At 44.8% G+C, this 21,394-nt stretch overlaps 1 protein-coding gene across 3 annotated transcripts in view; it reads right to left on the bottom strand.

Moving 5' to 3' along the window:
* Positions 1 to 6,612: 6,612 nt before the first annotated feature.
* The window catches only part of LOC144496049 (uncharacterized), a 140,191-nt gene continuing 125,409 nt past the window's right edge, over positions 6,613 to 21,394 (bottom strand). For 2 of the 3 annotated variants that reach the window (XM_078217002.1, XM_078217000.1), the window contains one exon: positions 6,619 to 7,655. In XM_078217002.1, the coding sequence (XP_078073128.1) occupies positions 6,913 to 7,655 (743 nt within the window). In that variant the 3' untranslated portion in view covers positions 6,619 to 6,912. Of the gene's footprint in view, positions 7,656 to 21,394 lie in introns of all 3 variants that reach the window. The other variant, XM_078217001.1, reaches the window with a different exon arrangement.

The following is a 21,394-nucleotide window of genomic DNA, read 5'->3' as shown; positions in this document are numbered from 1 at the left end:
CCAAGCATGTTTCAGCTTTTTCCCGATATAATGGCAAAATACTGAGGGTGCTGGAATCTGAAACAAAGACAGGAAATGTTGGAAAATCTCAGCAGGTCTGAAAGCATCTATGGAGAGAGAATCAAGCCAACATTTTGAGTCTGGGTAACCCTTTATTAGAGCTTTTTATTTCTCTGGTGTGAAATGCCAACATTTATTGCCCATCTGTAATTGCCCTTGAGAGGTTTGTGGTGAGCCGCCTTCTTGAACAGCAACAATCCATTTGATGTAGATACACCCACAGTGCTGTTCGGGAGTGAGTTCTAAGAGTTAGACCCAGCGACAGTGAATGAAGAGCCAATATATTTCCAAGTCAGGATGGTGAGTGACTTGGAGGAAATTTACAGTTGGTGGTATTACCATGCAACTGCTACTCTTCTAAGTGATAGAGATCACAGGTTTTGTAAGGTGACTGAAGTAGGTTTGGCATGTTGCTGCAGTATATCTTACAGATAATACACACTAATCCAATTTACCTCAGGTGATTGAGGGAGCAAATGTTTAAGGAGGTAGGCGAAGTGCCAATCAAATAAGCTGCTTTGTCCTAGATGTCAAGGTGTCATGACCCTGACACCCAAAATGTGATGTTCCTTTAACACATGCATCTCTGATTTTCTGTCTAATTCTACTTTCAACATTACCACCACAGACTATATTACCACCCCAACAAATGTTTTTTGCCCTTGGTGTTTCTTAACTCGACCCATACAGATTCCACATCGTCTGTGCTAATATCTTTCCTCAATATCATATCAATAAAGTTTATTTATTAGTTTTGCAAGTCGGTTTACATTAGCACTGCAATGTTACTGTGAAAATCCCCAAATTGCTACACTCCGGCACTTGTTTGGGTACATGGAAACATAGAAGATAGGAGCAGGTGGAGGCCATTTATCACGATCATGGCTGATCGTCCAGCTCAATAGCCGAATCCTGCTTTCTCCTCAAATGATTCCATTCGCCCCTTGGATCTGTTGAACCAGGAGCACTTCTCGTCACAATGGATGTCTCGGCACTCTACACCAGCATCCCCCACAACGACGGCATTGCTGCAACTGCCCTCAGTACTCAACGTTGACAACTTCCAATCTCCAGACGCAATTCTACAACTCATCCGCTTCATCCTGGACCACAACGTCTTCACCTTCAACCAGTTCTTCATCCAGACACATGGAACAGCCGTGGAGACCAAATTCACACCTCAATATGCCAACATCTTCATGCACAGGTTTGAAGAAGACCTCTTCACCGCACAGGACCGTCAACCAACGCTATACACTAAATACATCGATGACATTTTCTTCCTTTGGACTCATGGCGAACAATCACTGAAACAACTATATGATATCAACAAGTTCCATCCCACCATCAGACTCACCATGGACTACTCTCCGGAATCGGTTGCATTCTTGGACACACGCATCTCCATCAAGGACGGTCACCTCAGCACTTCACTGTACCGCAAGCCCACGGATAACCTCACGATGCTCCACTTCTCCAGCTTCCACCCTAAACACGTTAAAGAAGCCATCACCTACGGACAAGCCCTCCGTATACACAGGATCTGCACAGATGAGGAGGATCGCAACTGACACCTACAGACGCTGAAAGACGCCCTCATAAGAACAGGATATGGCACTCGACTCATCCATCGATCGACAGTTTTGATGCACCACAGCGAAAAACCGCACAGACCTCCTCGGAAGACAAACATGGGACACAGCAGACAGAGTACCCTTCGTCATCCAGTACTTCTCCGGAGCGGAGAAGCTACGACATCTTCTCCGGAGCCTTCAGCATGTCATCAATGAAGACGAACATCTCGCCAACGCCATCCCCACACCCCCACTTCTTGCCTTCAAACAACCGCACAACCTTAAACAGCATACTACCCAGCCTTCAGGAGAACAGTGACCATGACACCACACAACCCTGCCACAGCAACCTCTGCAAGACGTGATGGATCATCGACACAGATGCCATCATCTCACGTGAGAACACCATCCACCAGGTACACGGTACAAATTCTTGCGACTCGGCCAACGTTGTCTACTTGATACGCTGCAGGAAAGGATGTCCCGAGTCATGGTACATTGGGTAGACCATGCAGACACTACGACAACGGATGAATGAACACCGCTCGACAATCACCAGGCAGGAGTGTTCTCTCCGTGTCGGGGAACAATTTCAGCAGTCACGGGCATTCAGCCTCTGATCTTCAGATAAGCGTTCTCCAAGGCGGCCTTCTCGACACACGATAATGCAGAATCACCAAGCGAAAACTGATAGCCAAGTTCCACACACATGAGGGCGGCCTCAACTGGGATTTTGGGTTCATGTCACACTATCTGTAACCCCCACGACTTGCCTGGGCTTGCAAAATCTCACTAACTGTCCTGGCTGGAGACAATTCACACCTCTTTAACCTATGCTTAACTCTCTCTCCACTCACATTGTCTGTACCTGTAAAGACTCGCATTCCAACCATTATCTTGTAAACTGAGTCCGTGTCTATGTATGCCCTGTTTGTGAACACAACTCTTCACTCACCTGAAGAAGGAGCGACACTCCGAAAGCTTGTGCTACCAAATAAACCTGTTGGACTTTAACCTGGTGTTGTGAGACTTCTTACTGTAATTGCAACAACACATCCCTGCTCCTATACTCAAAACCTCTCACAATGAAGGCCAACGTACCATTCGCCTTCTTTAGCTCCTGCACGCTTACCTTCAGTGACTGGTGCACAAGGACACCCAGGTCCCACTGCACACTCCCCTCTTCCAATTTACAGCCATTCAGGCAGTCATCTGCCTTCTTGTTTTTGCTTCCAAAGTGAATAACCTCACACTTATCCAAATTATACTGCATCTGCAATTGATATGCCCACTCAAGGAGTACACTGAGTGAGAATTTAGCATGGCTAATGCACCTAACCAGCATGTCTTTCGGACTGTGGGAGGAAACTGGAACACCCAGGAAATCCACGCAGACACAGGGAGAACATGCGGACTGCGCACAGTGAAAGTGACCTAAGCTGGGAATTGAACCTGCGTCCTGGCATGTGAGGCGGCAGTGCTAACCACTGTACCACCATGCCGATGTTCTTCAATCAACAATGCAACTCCACCACCTTTTCCTTTCTGTCTGTCCTTCCTAAACACTGAATAGCCACCAATGTTTAGTTCCCATCCTTGGTCACCTTGGAATCATGTCTTCGTAATGCCAATGATATCATACCCATTTACATCTATCTGTGCAACTGATTCATCCATTTTCTTTCGAATGCTCTGAGCGTTATGATATAAACCGTAAGGCTCGTCCTTTTAACGTTTCTTTTCCCATTCCTACTATTTTTTTTACTGTGCCCTTATCTGACTCTGGTCCTTGATTCACCCCTCCACAAGGACATCTGTCCCAGTCCTGCCCAGGTGTAACCCATCAAGTTTGTACAAGTCCCACCTCCCCAAAACAGGTCGCAATGGCCCAGGAATCTGAAACCCTCCCCCTCACACCACCTTTTCAGCCACATCCACAGCACACATCATCTCTTTGGCCATGTACTCAACCCTGGGACACCTAGATAACAAATATACCTATGTCAGACTCCTGTTTATTGACTACAGCTCAGCCTTCAACACCATTATTTCTACAAAACTCATCTCCAAACTCTGTGGCTTGGGGCTTGGCTTCTTCCTCTGCGACTGGATCCTGAACTTCCTAACCCACAGACTGCAATCAGTAAGGATGGGCAACAATACCTCCTCCACAATCATCCTCAACACCGGTACCGCACAAGGCTATGTCCTCAGCCCCCTACTATACTCCTTATACACCTATGACTGTGTGATCAAATTTTCCTCCAACTCGAATTTCAAGTTTGCTGATGACACTACCATAGTGGGTCGGATCTCAAACAATGACGAAACAGTACAGGAATGAGATAAAGGATCTGGTGAACTGGTGTGACGACAATAATCTCTATCTCAATGTCAATAAAATGAAAGAGATAGTCATCGACTTCAGGAAGCGTGGAGAACATGCCCCGGACTACATTAATGCGGACAAAGTAGAAATGGTCGAAAGCTTCAAGATTTTAGGTGTCCAGATCACCAACAACCTGTCCTGGTCCCCCCATGCTGACACTAGAGTTAAGAAAGTCCACCAATGCCTCTACTTTCTTAGAAGATTTAAGGAAATTTGGCATATCCGCTATGACTCTCACCAACTTTTACGGATGCACCATAGACAGCATTCTTTCTGGTTGTATCACAGCTTGATATGGCTCCTGCTCTGTCCAAGACTGCAACTACAAAACTAAAAAAGGTCGTGAACGAAGCCCAGTCTATCATGCAAACCAGCCTCCCATCCATTGACTCTGTCTACACTTCCCGCTGCCTCGGCAAAGCAGCCAGCATAACCAAGGACCCCACACACCACAGACATACTCTCTTCCACCTTGTTCCGTCAGGAAAAAGAGATAAAAATTTGAGGTCACGTACTAACTGACTCAAGAACAGCTTCTTCCCTGCTATCAGACTTTTGAATGGACCTACCTTGCATTAAGTTGATCTTTTTCTACACCCTAGCTATGACTGTAACACATTCTGCACTCTCTCATTTCCTTCTCTATGAATGGTATGCTTTGTCTGTATAGCACGCAAGAAACAATACTTTTCACTGTATACTAATGCATGTGATAATAATAAATCAAATTAAATCAAATCTGCTCCAGGGAAAACAATCCCAACCTATCCAATCTCTTCTCATAGCTGAAACTTTCCATCCCAGGTATCATCTTGGTGAATCTCCTAACCCTCTCCAGTGCAATAATATCCTTCCAGGGTGGCACGGTGGCACAATGGTTAACACTGCTGCCTCACAGCGCCAGGGACCCAGGTTCAATTCCCGGCTTGGGTCACTGTGCGGAGTTGGCACGTTCTCTCCGTGTCTGCATGGCTTTCCTCCAGGTACTCTGGTTTCCTCCCACAGTCTGAAAGACATGCTGGTTAGGTACATTGGCCATGCTAAATTGCCCCTTAGTCAGGGAAATTAGCATACCATAGTGGGATACGGGGATAGGGACTGGGTGGGATTGTTGTTGGCACAGCCTCAATGGGCCAAATGGCCTCCTTCTGCACTGTTGGGATTCTATGATTTGACATTGCTCTGCCCAACATACCAACTCATCAATATCAGTCTATAGCCTAAGAGCATCCTACTCACTATCAACTCGCCTACCACCAATTTTTGTGTCATCTGCAAACTTACAAATTACACCTTCTACATTTATATCCAAGTCGTTAATGTATATAACAAACAACAAGGGTCCTAGCACCAATCTCTGTGGTAAACCGCTAGTCACAGGCTTCCAATCACAAAAGCAACCATCTACCATCATCCTTTGGCTCCTTTAACAAACGAATTTTGGATCCAATTTTCCAACTCGTCTTAGATCCAATGGACTGTAACCTTTTGGACCAGCTTTTCATGTGGAACCTTGTCAAAGACCTTATTGAAATCCATGTAAACCACATCAACTGTGCTACCTTCATCAATGTATTTATCTTCTAAAAAAGCTCAATTAAATTGGTTTTCGACAGGAGCTCCCACCAACAAATCCATGCCGACTATCCTTGAATAATCCTATCTTTCAGATTTTTTTCCAATAATTTCCCTACCACTGACATTAGACAAACTGGTCTGTAATTACCTGGCTTATCTCTGCTGCCCTTCTTGAATAAAGGTACCATATTAGTTATTCTCCAATCATCTGGTACTTCACCTGTGACTCGCAAAGATTTAAATATCTCCATCAGGGCCCCTGCAATCTCCTCCCTTTCCTCCCATAGCAGCCTGGGATACATCTCATCAGGCCCTGGGGATATATGAATCTTTATGCCCGCTAAAACCTCGTCCTTATTAATCTTAATGTGTTGTAGAACTTCACAGTCCCAACTGAAATCTCCAGCTATAATGTCTTTCTCCTTAGTGAATACAGATGAAAAATATTCATTTAGGCCTCACCCATATCCTCTGCCTCCATGCACAGATTGCCCCTTTGGTCTCTAATAGGCCCCACTTTTTCCTGATCATCCTCTTGCTCTTAATACACTTATAAAATGCCTTGGGGTTTTCCTTAATCTTATCTGCGAATTATATTTTATGGCCCCTCTGCCTTCCTAATTTCTTTTCAAGCACCCCCTGCACTCTGCATATTGTCGAAGGGCCTCTCCCACCTTGAGCTCAAAATGTTAACTCTCTGTCTACTCAGACCTGCTGAGTTCTTCCAGCACTTTCACTTTTTATTTCAGATCTCTAGAATCCACAGTATTTTTCTTTTGTATCAGATCAGCCATCATCTAACTGAATCGCAGAGCTGGCTCAAAGCACCAAAAGGCCTACTCCAGTTCGCTTTTTTCACGATCTAACCCTGTCAACATACTTTTCCACTTCTTTCTTTCTCAGGTATATTGAGCTTCCACTTAAATACTGATCACATTCGGCTTAGATGTAGAAAATATGGAACAATTTTTACAAACTGTGGCAGGGGAAGAAATAATATCTAAATCTTTTCAAGAGATTAAATGTACTTTATTGCAATTACCTGGAAACAGTAATTGAGACATTCCAAATAGGTTAATGAACACAAATCAGAAGTCAGAATTAACTGGCAATAAGATCTTTATTTTATTGCACAGATTCTTACAAGTTTTCTTTTAAAGTACCAGGGTTCACTAATGTAACTACTGTCTTCAGCCTGTTTTTAAAGAGTGTTTTACTTAAGAAGACACAACGTACAGTGTCTTTTCACAGAGGTGAGAACAGGGGGAACTGCTGTTCTGGTTCCATCATTTATTCTGCTTTTGTTTTTGCCTAAGGTTCTGGTTCTGGTGTCTTTGCTTCTGGTGAAGCTGGCGCTGGTGATTTTGATTCTGGTGTTGCTCCTGGTGATTTTGATTCTGGTGTTGCTCCTGGTGATTTTGATTCTGGTGTCGCTGTTTGTGGTGCAGCTTCTGGTGATTTTGGCTCTTCCTCTCCTTGCTCCTTGCTCATAGAATCTGCAAGAGATTTAATGCTGTCTATCAGGCCATCCATCTTGCTTCCCAATGCATCAATTCTGCAATTTACTCTTTTAAAACCATTATCAACAATGGAGGGTAACTGCTCTTCCTTTGCCTCTGCCGCACTTTGTTCCATCGGGCAAGACTCAGCTGCCTCTTCTGTTTTCTTCTCTACTGCAGAATCAGTCTTTGCAGCCTCTTCTGTTTTTGAAGACTCTTCTTCTATAGGGCAAGACTCAGCTGCCTCTTCTGTTTTCTTCTCTTCTGCAGAATCAGTCTTTGCAGCCTCTTCTGTTTTTGAAGACTCTTCTGCTATAGGGCAAGACTCACCTTCTTCTGTTGCCTTCTTCTCTTCAGCCTCTGTTTTTTCTGCTTTTTCTTCTGCGGGACAAGATTCGTCTGTCTCTGTTGTCTTCTGTTCTGCTGCTTTTTCTTCTGCGGGACAAGTGTCATCTGACTCTGTCTTTGCGGGGGGAGGTGATGAGCTTTCGTCTTTATCTGTGGAAGACACTGGGCAGCTTTCACTATCATCAGCCTTTTCAGGCTCCTGAATACCTACAACAAAGACACAAAATGAGTGGAATAGATTGGAACAATAACTTACACTTTACAGAAAGTTAATTTGGGGTCATCTTGAATCAGAAATGTAAGTTGCAGCTTTTAAGAATGTCAGTATGTTTTTACACTATTTCTAACTGAGACAAAACAGTGAATAATGTAGGTAGAATTGGATCCAATTATAGAATCATAGAATCCCTAATGTGCAGAAGGAGGCCATTTGGCCCATCGAGTCTACACCAACAACAATCCCACTCAGGCCCTATTCCCGTAACCCCATGTATTTAACCTGCTAATCCCCCTGACACAAATGGTCAATTTAGCATGGCCAATCAACCTAATCTGCACATCTTTGCACTGTGGCAGGAAACCAGAGCGGCATGGTAGCACAGTGGTTAGCATGGCTGCTTCACAGCTCCAGGGACCTGGGTTCGATTCCCGGCTTGGGTCACTGTCTGTGTGGAGTTTGCACATTCTCCTCGTGTCTGCGTGGGTTTCCTCCGGGTGCTCCGGTTTCCTCCCACAGTCCAAAGATGTGCGGGTTAGGTTGATTGGCCATGCTAAAATTGCCCCTTAGAGTCCTAGGTGGATTAGCGGGTAAATATGTAGGGATATGGGGGTAGGGCCTGGGTGGGATTGTGGTCGGTGCAGACTCGATGGGCCAAATGGCCTCTTTCTGCACTGTAGGGTTTCTATGATGATTTCAGAGCACCCGAAAGAAAGCCACGAAAACCGATGTTTTCAAAAAGCAATTTATTTAGCCTCAACAACTTACATTATACGGTCCCTTTAATATAGTTTCAATGTTGAGTTGAGGCAGGGATAGAGTCAGCTGATTTTACAAATGGAAGTAGGTGGTCTTGGCGATAGAGCATCCAATATATGGTTGGAAGTTCATCTGAGTGTCAAATATGACACCAGGATTGCAGATAGTCCTGGTTTAGCCTCAAGACAGATGTCACGGAGAGGGTGTATAGAGTCAGTGGCAAGAGAATGGAATTTGTGCTGGGGATCACAGACAATAGTGTTCCTAATATTAAGCTTGGGAAAATCTCTGCTTATCCAGAGGTGTTAGACGAGCAATCTGACAATTTTCAGGCACTGGATGGGTATCATTTGCAAAACATGTGTTTCAAATGATATTGCCAAAGGATAGTATACAGTTGTGGCTGGAAAGTATGAAGGGGCCAAGGGGCTTTCTTGGAGGCTCCAGAGATGATAGAGCTTGGGGGTAATTCTCTTATTAGAACTGCACAAGGAACTAGGTGAGAGTAGAATTGCCGAGCTGTAAGATATGTAGCATTATAGTGGATGAATTTCAGGACTAAAGATATAATACTGCAAAGTTAGACGCATGTAAATAAATAAACTCGATGGTGAAATATGGAGCTTAAAGATTTGAATTATAAGGTTTTTCAAACAGAAGGTAAAATAAGAGCATCAAAGGTTTACAGCAGAACTATGGCCCAGGGAAAAGCAATGATAGGAAGAAATAACGAGGTGTGAAAAGGCATGAAGTATCTCGTATCTATACTGCATATGCTTCAAGCAACTGGATGATAATAAAACATGTGACAGTATTGCATCCAGCCGGAAGAGTAACGTAAAATAAAACAGTACAAAAACATATCATGTCATGTTTTTATGTAGAAAGAGAAAAATACTTTTATCGTCTTTGAGATTAAGCTTGCAGAAGTCATTTTCATGGGCTTCAATAATATCCATGCATGGAAGTTTTACATATGAGGTTAATGTGAATTTCTTTCTGGTTGTTTAGGGTATTCAGAGGTTAATGGCAGAAATAAATTAAGTGAATGATCAAATTTAAAGATAAAAGCAAAATACCGCGGATGCTGGAATCTGAAGCAAACACAGAAATTGCTGGAAAATCTCAGCAGGTCTGACAGCATCTGTGGAGAATGAACAGAGCTACGGGGGTGGCAATCTTACCTTCTTGTCCTGCTGGTCGATTGGCGGGGCGAGAGGTATGATCGCGAGATCGGCCTATCATGATCTTACTGGGTCCGGATATCCTGCGAGATCAGCCTCACACCCGGAAAGAAGCCTGAGGGTGTGGGGCCGAAGCAGAGGGGGGCGGGGTCTAGATGGAATGGGGCATGGGGGGGGGGGAAACGCTGCACACTCTGCAACTGGCAATTGACCAGGAGTGTGGGGGGGGGGGGGGGGGGGAGAGGTAATGGCCGGGCCAGAAGTGGGGCGTGATCGGCCTGGCTGAGGATGGGAAGCAATCGGCCGGGCCGGGGGTAGTGAGGCGTGATCGGCTGGGCTGGGGGCAGGGAACGATCCGTCAGGGGGCTGATCGGCTGGGCCAGGGATGGGGAATGATTGGCTGGGCCAGGGTGGATGGAGGGGGGGAGAGGTGGGTGTGTGTGGTTAGGTCAGCGATAGCAGGGTTGGGTGCCTGACAGATCTCTCTCTGTGCTGTTGCAACGGGGCCTACGGGGGAGGGGACGTGCTGATCGGTTAGGGAGGGGGGCCCACTTCCATTCTGCTGTAAGTGATCAGTGAGGCGGGGGGGGGAGGGGGGGGGTGGTGGCGGGGCTAATATTTCCAGGCGGGAGGCCCTCGCGATTGGCCACAGGCCACCGGGATATCTGGGGTGGGGAGTGCTTTGTCGAGGCCAGATTTGTTGATCTCTCAGACCAATCAGGGTTCTGCTGGTTGCCACTGCGCATGTGTAGCTACATAGGTGTGCACATGCACAATGGCTCCCTCCGCTACTGCAGCAGTCTTCCTGGCGAGTTAAGTCCTGCCCCTTCCTCGAGTGGCTAGAAACAGTCTAGTCCATTTTTTCCACTCTTGAGTGCATAGGATATGGAATTTGGACTCGTCCAGGAAAACGGATCTGAAACGCTCCCGTTTTCACGCTAGCTAGGCACTTAAAATGTTTCTCATAAAATTGCCCCCATTAGCTCTGTTCTCTCTCCACAGATGCTGTCAGACCAATGAGAATTGACAGCATTTTCTAGATTATTAAACATATTATTGTTTCTAGTTATGCAAATGAGTAAAGGACGTACATAGGCAATACAATGGTTATCAGGATCAACTGAGACTCTCAGAACTGAGCCTGATGATTTCTGAAAATTTCAAAAATGACCATATGACAGCAAGGAAAAAAGTTTGATGAAAACTATTTTTTTATTCAGCTTGTATAGATTTAAACCTGCTCCTAACTGCCTGTGGGGCTGAAAACACTGGGACATCTACACCATATAGTGCCATCACTCCACCTCCACCTCATCTGCCCACAGCAAGATTGCTTTCAGTTTGTCATAAGCATTGAGTAGAAATGCAAGGAGAAACAATGGAGGATGGTGAGGGATGCAGATTTCTAAGGATGTCACTTTCCATAAGAATATTCAGGCAACACAAGTTCTATTTGGATCTTAACGAGGAGAACAGTATTGCATAGGATTAAATAGGATTTACAGCAAAGAAACAGACCTTTTGGCCGCCAGTCCATGCCAAGAATTTATGTTCTCCGTGAGCCTCCTCCTTATTTTAATCTATCAACATAACCCTCAGTTCCCTTTTTCCCATGTGTTGATGTAGACTCCTGATAAATGCACCAATGCTATTTGTTTTCGCCAATCCTTGTGTTGCAACTTACACTTCACATTCTCACCACTTTATGGATAAATTCACTAGATTTTTTTTCTAACTATCTTACATTGATAGTCTCTCGTTTTGTTCTTTCCCTCAAGTGAGTCTACTCAAGTCACCCCTGAAACCTTCCAAGAGAAAAGAGACCCAATCTGTTCACCCTTTCCTGATAAATGCACCCTCCATTTTTTCATAATATGGTAATAGTATTAGGAACATAGAAATTGAAGCAGCCTATTTAGTCCCTTGGATTTTTTTGCATTCCATGTTTAGTTACCATTACAGGGGAGGCAGTGTGGTATTGTGACTAGACTAGTAATCCAGAAACCCAGGGTAATGCTCTGGGGATCCAGGTTCAAATCCCACCACAGCATGTGAAATTTGAATTCAATAAAAATCTGGAATTAAAAGTCTAATGATGAGCATGAAATTATTGTCAATTGTTGTAAAACCCCTACTGGTTCACAAAATCTGCTGTCCTTGTCTGGTCTGGCCTATATGACACAGTACCATAGCTGGCTCTCAAATGCCCTCTGAAATGGCCGAGCAAGCTATCCTGTTCAAAGGCAATTCAGGAACAAATGTAGCCTTGCCAGCAACGCCCAAATCCCATAAAAGAATAAAGAAAAACATAATTGTAGAAAACTGGTTGATCTACGAATTTCTAAAGTGTCGAGGTTATCTGCTGGTATCCAAGATCTTATCATATTAGCCTTGATCTGGAGGTTTCTATAATTGCTCACATTGACCTGTGGGATTTTCATTCTTGAATGTTGTTCCTGGTAGCATTGGGGATTGTTTCCTCAATGCAGTAAGACTGAATGGTGTGTGAAGATATGGAATAGATTTGAGTTGTCCTCGGTTATGTCTCACCTTTGTGAGTAATTATTTTATAGGACCTTAGTTCTGTACAAATCCTTATCACCTTAGCTTGTTGTGATATTTCTTCTGGCCTCAATGCAAACTTGTCCCACTGTAATCTTGGCAATTTTGGATCATGCGTTTTTATTGTGTACATTGGTCACCTTCTCTTTGGGGTTTAAAAAAGAATGGGTACGTACTGGTCTGGTTAAAATTACTGGTAAAAAAGAATTGGTACATACTGGTCTGCCAAACATGGGCTCTGCCAATCATGCCAATCAGCTCTGCCAAACACTTAAAGATGTCACTCTCAGATGTGACACTGCAATGTGTAGATCTTGTTTGATCTGTTTACATTTGAAAATTAGAGATTTCATTGTTCGAGTCATTTGTTCAGCTTGGTTCTTAGATCTCGGGTAATGAGGATATCGAGGGAGTTGTTTTAACTCAGTTGGCTGGACAGCTGGTTGGTGATACAGTGCGACATCAGTAATGTGAATTAAGTTTCTATACTGGCTGAGGTTATTCACGAAGGCCCTCTTTTCTCAACCTTGCTCCTCACCTGAAGTGTGGTGATCCTCAGGTTAAATGACCACCAGTCACAACCTGTGGTCATCTGGGACTATGGCAGCTTTACTTTACCTTTAATGAGGATAAGAAGTAATGTGATAAATATTCCATTTCTCACACATTTCCTGAAATGACTTACCAATATATGCAGACTTATCGGTAGTGATATCTTGAGGCACATTGAATAAACTGAAACTAGCACTTATTGTGCAATAGTTTGTCCAATAATGTGCTAATAAAACGTTGAAGTCAGTGTCATGGGCAGCACGGTAGCACAGTGGTTAGCACTGCTGCTTCACAGCTCCAGGGTCCCGGGTTCGATTCCCAGCTCGGGTCACTGTCTGTGTGGAGTTTGCACATTCTCTGGTTTCCTCCCATAGTCCAAAGATGTGCGGGTTAGGTTGATCGACCAGGTTAAAAATTGCCCCTTAGAGTCCTGAGATGCGTAGGTTAGAGGGATTAGCAGGTAAATAAGTGGGGGTAGGGCCTGGGTGGGATTGTGGTCGGTGCAGACTCGATGGGCCGAATGGCCTCCTTCTGCACTGTAGGGTTTCTATGATTTCTAAAGAGATCCGATGTGATTTTGGATCAAGGGCTGGAACTTCATGTGGAATCAATGGTTTCTTTGTACTGTCTTGACATATGTTCTCGACATGCCTCACATTTACGAATTCATACCTGGCCAATAGACTGTGTCACTTGTGAGTCTTCTCGTCCAATGTGTGACTGATGAAGTTTTTGAAGAATATCAGGTCACAAAGTATGAAGGCCTGCCTGCATTTAAAAATGGCCCTCCCTGGAGATGCCTATCCCATCCCGAAGACAAAATCCGTCAATGATGGTTTTCCATAGATTTTGCAGTGTAGAATCATTTGCTGTTTCTTCATGGAGCTGTTGCATGTAGTGGTGCAATCACACTGTTGGGGTTGTACTACAGACCTTCCAACAACCGCATGAAGTGGAGGAACTGATATGTCAGCAGATTGTAGGAAGATGTAAAAACAATAGGGTTGTTATGATGGGTGATTTTAACTTCCCCAACATAGACTGGGATTCCTTTAATGCCAGGGGCTTGGACAGGTCAGAGTTTGTTCAGTGTGTTCAAGAGTGCTTCTTGAGACAATATGTAGATAGTCCAACTCAGGAAGGGCTATTTTAGACCTGGCTCTGGGAAACGAGCCCAGACAGGTGATTGATGTCTCAGTGGGGGACCATTTTTGGGAACAGTGATCACAATTCTATAAGTTTCAAGATAGAACATAGAACACTACGGCGCAGTACAGGCCCTTCGGCCCTCGATGTTGCGCCGACCTGAGAAACCAATCTAAAGCCCATCTAACCTACACTAATGCAATATCATCCATATGTTTATCCAATGACCATTTAAATGCCCTTAATGTTGGCGGGTCTACTACTGTTGTAGGCAGGGCATTCCACGCCCTTACTACTCTCTGAGTAAAGAACCTACCTCTGACATCTGTCCTATATCTATCACCCCTCAATTTAAAGCTATGTCCCCACGTGCTAGCCATCACCATCCGAGGAAAAAGGCTCTCACTGTCCACCCTATCTAATCCTCTGATCATCTTGTATGCCTCTATTAAGTCACCTCTTAACCTTCTTCTCTCTAATGAAAACAGCCTCAAGTCCCTCAGCCTTTCCTCATAAGACCTTCCCATCATACCAAGCAACATCCTGGTAAATCTCCTCTGCACCCTTTCCAATGCTTCCACATCCTTCTTATAATGCGGCGACCAGAACTGTACGCAATACTCCAAGTGCGGCCGCACTAGAGTTTTGTACAGCTGCAACATGACCTCACGGCTCCGAAACTCAATCCCTCTACCAACAAAAGCTAACACACCATACGCCTTCTTAACAACCATATCAACCTGGATGCCAACTTTCAGAGATCTATGCACATGGACACCGAGATCTCTCTGCTCATCCACACCACCAAGTATCTTACCATTAGCCCAGTACTCTGTATTCCTGTTACTCCTTCCAAAGTGAATCACCTCACACTTTTCCACATTAAACCCAATTTGTCACCTCTCAGCCCAGCTCTGCAGCTTATCTATGTCCCTCTGTAACCTACAACATCCTTCTGCACTGTCCACAACTCCACCGACTTTAGTGTCATCCGCAAATTTACTAATCCATCCTTCTACACCCTCATCCAGGTCATTTATAAAAATGACAAACAGCAGTGGCCCCAAAACAGATCCTCGTGGTACACCACTAGTAACTGAATTCCAGGATGAACATTTCCCATCAACCACCACCCTCTGTCTTACAGCTTGCCAATTTCTGATCTAAACCGCTAAATCACCCTCAATCCCATGCCTCCGTATCTTCTGCAATAGCTTACCGTGGGGAACCTTATCAAATGCTTTACTGAAATCCACATACACCACATCAACTGCTTTACCCTTATCCACCTCTTTGGTCACCTGCTCAAAGAATATAATAAGGTTTGTGAGGCACGACCTACCCTTCACAAAACCGTGTTGACTATCCCTAATCAAATTGTTCCTTTCTAGATGATTATAAATCCTATCTCTTATAATCCTTTCCAAAACTTTGCCCACAACAGAAGTAAGGCTCACTGGTCTATAATTACCAGGGTTGTCTCTACTCCCCTTCTTGAACAAGGGGCAACATTTGCTATCCTCCAGTCTTCTGGCACTATTCCTGTAGACAACGATGACATAAAGAGCAAAGCCAAAGGCTCTGCAATCTCCTCCCTAGCCTCCCAGAGAATCCTAGGATAAATCCTATCTGGCCCAGGGGACTTATCTATTTTCACACTTTCCAGAATTGCTAACACCTCCTCCTTATGAACCTCAATCCCACCTAGTCTAACTTGTAGATACTTTTTCTGCAAGATACTTGTAGAAAAGGATAGAAGTAGTCCCAGAGTGAAAGTACTAAACTGGGGGAAAGCTAAATACGACAGTATTAGGCAGGAACTAGGGTATATAGACTGGGGCGGCTGTTTGAGGGTAAATCCACATCCGATATGTGGGAGTCTTTTAAAATTCAGTTGTTAATGATTCAGGATTAGTATGTTTCTGTAAAAATGAAGGATAAAGATGGCAAGATTTGGGAACCCTGGTTGACAAGAGAGATTGTGAGCTTAGTGAAAAAGAAGAAGGAGGCATACATAAATTTCAGGAAATTGAAAACGGATAAGGCTCTTGAGGAATACAAAGATAGCAGGAAAGAACTTAAACAGGAACTCAGGAGGGCAAAAAGGGGCCGTGAAATGTGCTTGGCAGGCAGGATTAGGGAGAATCCAAAGGCTTTTAATGCATATGGAAGGAGGAAGAGGGCAACTAAGGAAAGGGTAGATCCACTCAAGGGCAGTGGAGGGAATTTGTGTGTGGAGCTAGATGAGGTGGGTGAAGTCCTCAATGAGAACTTTGCATCAGTATACACAAAGGAAAGGATGTGGTGGATGGTGAGTGTAGAAAGGAGGATGTTGACATTTTAGATTATGTTGTGATAAAAAGGGAGGAGAGATATTAGAGGTTTTGAAAAACATTAAGAACAAAGAACAAAGAACAGTACAGCACAGGAAACAGGCCCTTCGGCCCTCCAAGCCTGTGCCGCTCCTTGGTCCAACTAGACCAATCGTTTGTATCTCTCCATTCCCAGGCTGCTCATGTGACTATCCAGGTAAGTCTTAAACGATGTCAGCGTGCCTGCCTCCACCACCCTACTTGGCAGCGCATTCCAGGCCCCCACCACCCTCTGTGTAAAAAACGTCCCTCTGATGTCTGAGTTATACTTCGCCCCTCTCACCTTGAGCCCGTGACCCCTCGTGATCGTCACCTCCGACCTGGGAAAAAGCTTCCCACTGTTCACCCTATCTATACCCTTCATAATCTTGTACACCTCTATTAGATCTCCCCTCATTCTCCGTCTTTCCAAGGAGAACAACCCCAGTCTACCCAATCTCTCCTCATAGCTAAGACCCTCCATACCAGGCAACATCCTGGTAAACCTTCTCTGCACTCTCTCTAATGCCTCCACGTCCTTCTGGTAGTGCGGCGACCAGAACTGGACGCAGTACTCCAAATGTGGCCTAACCAGCGTTCTATACAGCTGCATCATCAGACTCCAGCTTTTATACTCTATACCCCGTCCTATAAAGGCAAGCATACCATATGCCTTCTTCACCACCTTCTCCACCTGTGTTGCCACCTTCAAGGATTTGTGGACTTGCACACCTAGGTCCCTCTGTGTTTCTATACTCCTGATGACTCTGCCATTTATTGTATAACTCCTCCCTACATTATTTCTTCCAAAATGCATCACTTCGCATTTATCCGGATTAAATTCCATCTGCCACCTCTCCGCCCAATTTTCCAGCCTATCTATATCCTGCTGTATTGCCCGACAATGCTCTTCGCTATCCGCAATTCCAGCCATCTTCGTGTCATCCGCAAACTTGCTGATTACACCAGTTACACCTTCTTCCAAATCATTTATATATATCACAAATAGCAGAGGCCCCAGTACAGAGCCCTGCGGAACACCACTGGTCACAGACCTCCAGCCGGAAAAAGACCCTTCGACCACTACCCTCTGTCTCCTATGGCCAAGCCAGTTCTCCACCCATCTAGCCACTTCTCCTTGTATCCCATGAGCCTTAACCTTCTTAACCAACCTGCCATGCGGGACTTTGTCAAATGCCTTACTGAAATCCATATAGACGACATCCATGGCCCTTCCTTCATCAACCGTTTTTGTCACTTCCTCAAAAAACTCCACCAAATTTGTAAGGCACGACCTCCCTCTTACAAAACCATGCTGTCTGTCACTAATGAGATCGTTCCGTTCTAAATGCACATACATCCTGTCTCTAAGAATCCTCTCCAACAACTTCCCTACCACGGACGTCAAGCTCACCGGCCTATAATTTCCTGGGTTATCCCTGCTACCCTTCTTAAACAACGGGACCACATTCGCTATCCTCCAATCCTCAGGGACCAGGGGGACAAGGGGGACAAGTCCCCAGGGCCAGATAGGGTCTATCCTAGAATACTGAGAGAGGCAAGGTAAGAATTTGCTGAGGGCTTGGCCAAAATGTTTGTATCCTCTTTAGCCACGGGCGAGGTACCAGGATTGGAGAGTAGCTAACATTGTTCCTCTGTTTGAGAAGGGCAGAAGAGACAATCCAGGAAATTACAGGCCTGTGAGCCTTACATCAGTGGTGGGGAAATTATTGGAGAAGATTCATAGCGACAGGATGTACTCACATCTGGAAGAAAAAAGGCTTATTAGTGATAGGCAGCATGGTTTTGTGAAGGGGAGGTCGTGTCTCACAAACTTGATTGAATTCTTTGTAGAAGTGACAAGAAAAATTGACCAGGGCAGGGCAGTGGATGTTGTATATATGGACTTTAGTAAAGCCTTTTTCATAGAAGATAGGAGCAGGAGGAGGCCCTTTGAGCCTACTCCGACGTTCAAAGAACAAGAACAAAGAACAATACAGCACAGGAACAGGCCCTTCGGCCCTCCAAGCCCGCGCCGCTCCCCGGTCCAGGATTGAATCCTGAATCCAGGATCCCCGCCGCTCCCCATTCATTACGATCATGGCTGATTATCCAACTCAATAGCCTAATCCTTCTTTCTCCCCATAACCTTTGATTCCATTCACCCGAAGTGCTATATTTAGCTGCCTCTCGAGTACATTCAATGTTTTGGCATCAATTACTTCCTGTGGAAGAATTCCACAGGCTCACCATGCTTTGGGTGAAGAAATGTCTCCTCACCTCTGTCCTAAATGATCTACCCCGAATTCTCAGACTGTGACCCCTGGTTCTGGACTCCCCCACCATCGGGAATCCCCCCTGTATCTACCCTGTCTAGATCTGTTGGGACTTTATAAGTCTCCACGAGATCCCCCCTCGTTCGTCTGAACTCTAGCGAAAACAATCCTAACCGAGTCAATCTCTCCTCATATATCAGTCCCGCCATCCTTTGATAAGATTCCTCGTGGCTGGCTGACACAGGTGAAGTCATATGGGATCTGAGGTGAGCTGGTAAGATGGATACAAAACTGGCTTGGGCATAGAAAGCAGACAGTAGCAGGGAAGGGTACTTTTCTAACTGGAGGTCTGTGACAAGTGGTGTTCCACAAGGATCAGTGCTGGGGCCTCTGTTGTTTGTAATATATATAAATGATTTGGAGGAAAACGTAGATGGTCTGATTAGTAAATTTGCAGATGATACAAAAATTGGGGGAGTAGTGGATAGTGAGAAGGATTGTCAGAGGATACAGCAGGATATAAATCGGCTGGAGACCTGGGCCGAAAGATGGCAGATGGAATTTAACCTGGCCAAATGTGAGGTGATGCGATTTGGAAGGTCTCCTGCAGAAGGAAAGTATGCAGTAAATGGTAGAATCCTTATTAGCATACAGAGAGATCTAGGTGTGCAGCTCCACGGTCCCCTGAAGGTGGCAACTCAGGTGGACAAGGTGGTCAAGAAGGCTTATGGCGTGCTGGCCTCCATTAGTCGGGGCATTGAGTATAGGAATTGGAAAATCATGTTGCTGCTGTATAAGACTTTGGTTAGGCCGCATTTGGAGTATTGTGTATAGTTCTGGTCGCCATACTCCCAGAAGGATGTTGATGCGTTGGAAAGGTGTAGAAGAGATTTATCAGGATGTTGCCTGGTTTGGAGGATATGAACTGTGAAGGAAGGTTGAACAAACTTGGATTGTTTTCATTAGAGCGTCGGAGGATGAGGGGGGGGAACCTGGTAGAGGTTTCCAAGATTATGACAGGCTTGGATAGAGTGGATAGTCAGAGTCTTTTTCCCAGAGTCGAAGGATCAATTACTCGGGGGCATAGGTTGAAAGTGAGAGGGGGAAAGTTTAAAAGAGATGTAAGGGGCAAGTTTTTCACACACAGCGTGGTGAATGCCTGGAATGCGCTGCCGGAGGAGGTGGTGGAAGCAGATTCTATAACAACGTTCAAGAGGCATCTGAATAGATACATGAATAGGCAGGGAATAGAGAGATATGGACCACAAAGAGGCAAGAAAATATGAGATTAGAGAGGCATCTGTGTCGGCACAGACTTGGTGGGCCAAAGGGCCTGTTCCTGTGCTGTACTGTTCTTTGTTCTGTTGGCGATTGAATTGTGCAAAATGTACCAAATCAATTTGCAGACTTGCATTTTCCTGCAAGTTCTCCCTTGCAGTAGCTCCCTTGAAGCTGCTAATTTTATCAAAACATTCTAGATATTTTGATGTTAGCTCATAAACTGAGGCAGTAGGAGTAGTTTATGAAGTTGATCTGCCTTGTGATGTCTGGCTAATTCCATGGATTCTTACTACTGTGAGGTCAGGGTATGCCAATAGACGTACAATCGCTGGACTCTAGTTACTACTACCATAAAAGCTTCCACAAATATACAAAAAGAAAGTGTAGTTAAAGTGAGTGGTGATCCCTTGGAGGATAAGATTAGGGAATTAATAATGGGAAACAAGGACATGGTAGAGACTTTGAACATTTATTGTGTATCTATCTTAATAGTAGAATACACTAGAAGCGTCCCAAAATGAGAAGCAAATTAAGAGGCAAAAGGAGGGAGGACATTGAAACAGTTCACCATCAACCAGGGTGGCACAGTGATTAGAACTGTTGCCTCACAGCACCAGGGACCCAGGTTTGATTCTGGCCTCGGGTGACTGTGTGTGGAGTTTGCACATTCTCTCTCTGTGCGTTTCCTCCGGGTGCTCCAGTTTCCTCCCACAATCCAAAGATGCATTAGGTGGATTGGCCATGCTCAAAATGTGGGGTTACGGAGATAGGGTGGGGGAGTGGGCCGAGGTAGAATGCTCTTCCGCAGGGTCAAGGCAGATCCGATGGGCCAAATGGCCTCCTTTTACATTGTAAGGATTCTATGGACTAGGAGAGATAGTACTAGGAAATGTAATAACTCTGAAGGTTGATAAGCCCCCTGAATCTGATGGCCTGCATTCTGGAGTCTTACAAATGTGCTTGCAAAGATAGTGGATGCATTGGTTGTAATCTTCCAAAATTCCCCAGATTTTGGAAAGGTTCCAATGGATTGGAAGAATGTAAGAAGTGGGGTGGGGTGCGGGGGGCAGAAAGCAGGAAACTAAACAATAGCTAATCTAACACCTGTCATTGGGAAAATACTAAAATTCATTATTAAAGAGTTAGTTGCAGGACATTTAGTAAATCATAATAACGTTTTAAAAGTTTGTTTATTATTCTCACAAGTAGGTTTACATTAACACCGCAATGAAGTTACTGCGATAATCCCTCGGCGCCACAGTCCGGCACCTGTTCGGGTACACTGAGGGGGAATTTAGCATGGCCAATACATCTAACCAGCATATCTTTCGGACTGTGGGAGAAACTGGAGCATCTGGAAGAAACCCATGCAGACACAGGGAGAATGTGCAGACTCCGTATAAACAGTGACCCAAGCCAGGAATCGAACCCGGGTTCCTGGCACTGTGAGGCAGCAGTGCTAACCACTGTGCCACCATGCCCCCCTTTGTGAAAAGGAAATTGTGTTTGACGAATTTCTTTTAGTTCTTTGAACATACAACAAGCATGGTGGATAAAGGGTAGCAGTGGATAGTGTATTTGGATTTCCAAAAGGCATTTTATCAGATGTCATATAAAA

The sequence above is a fragment of the Mustelus asterias genome, chromosome 7 (genome assembly GCF_964213995.1).
Source record: "Mustelus asterias chromosome 7, sMusAst1.hap1.1, whole genome shotgun sequence".
NCBI lineage: Eukaryota > Metazoa > Chordata > Chondrichthyes > Carcharhiniformes > Triakidae > Mustelus > Mustelus asterias.
The sequence above is the reverse complement of the archived record's forward strand: the minus strand, read 5'-3'. Positions and strand labels throughout refer to the sequence as shown.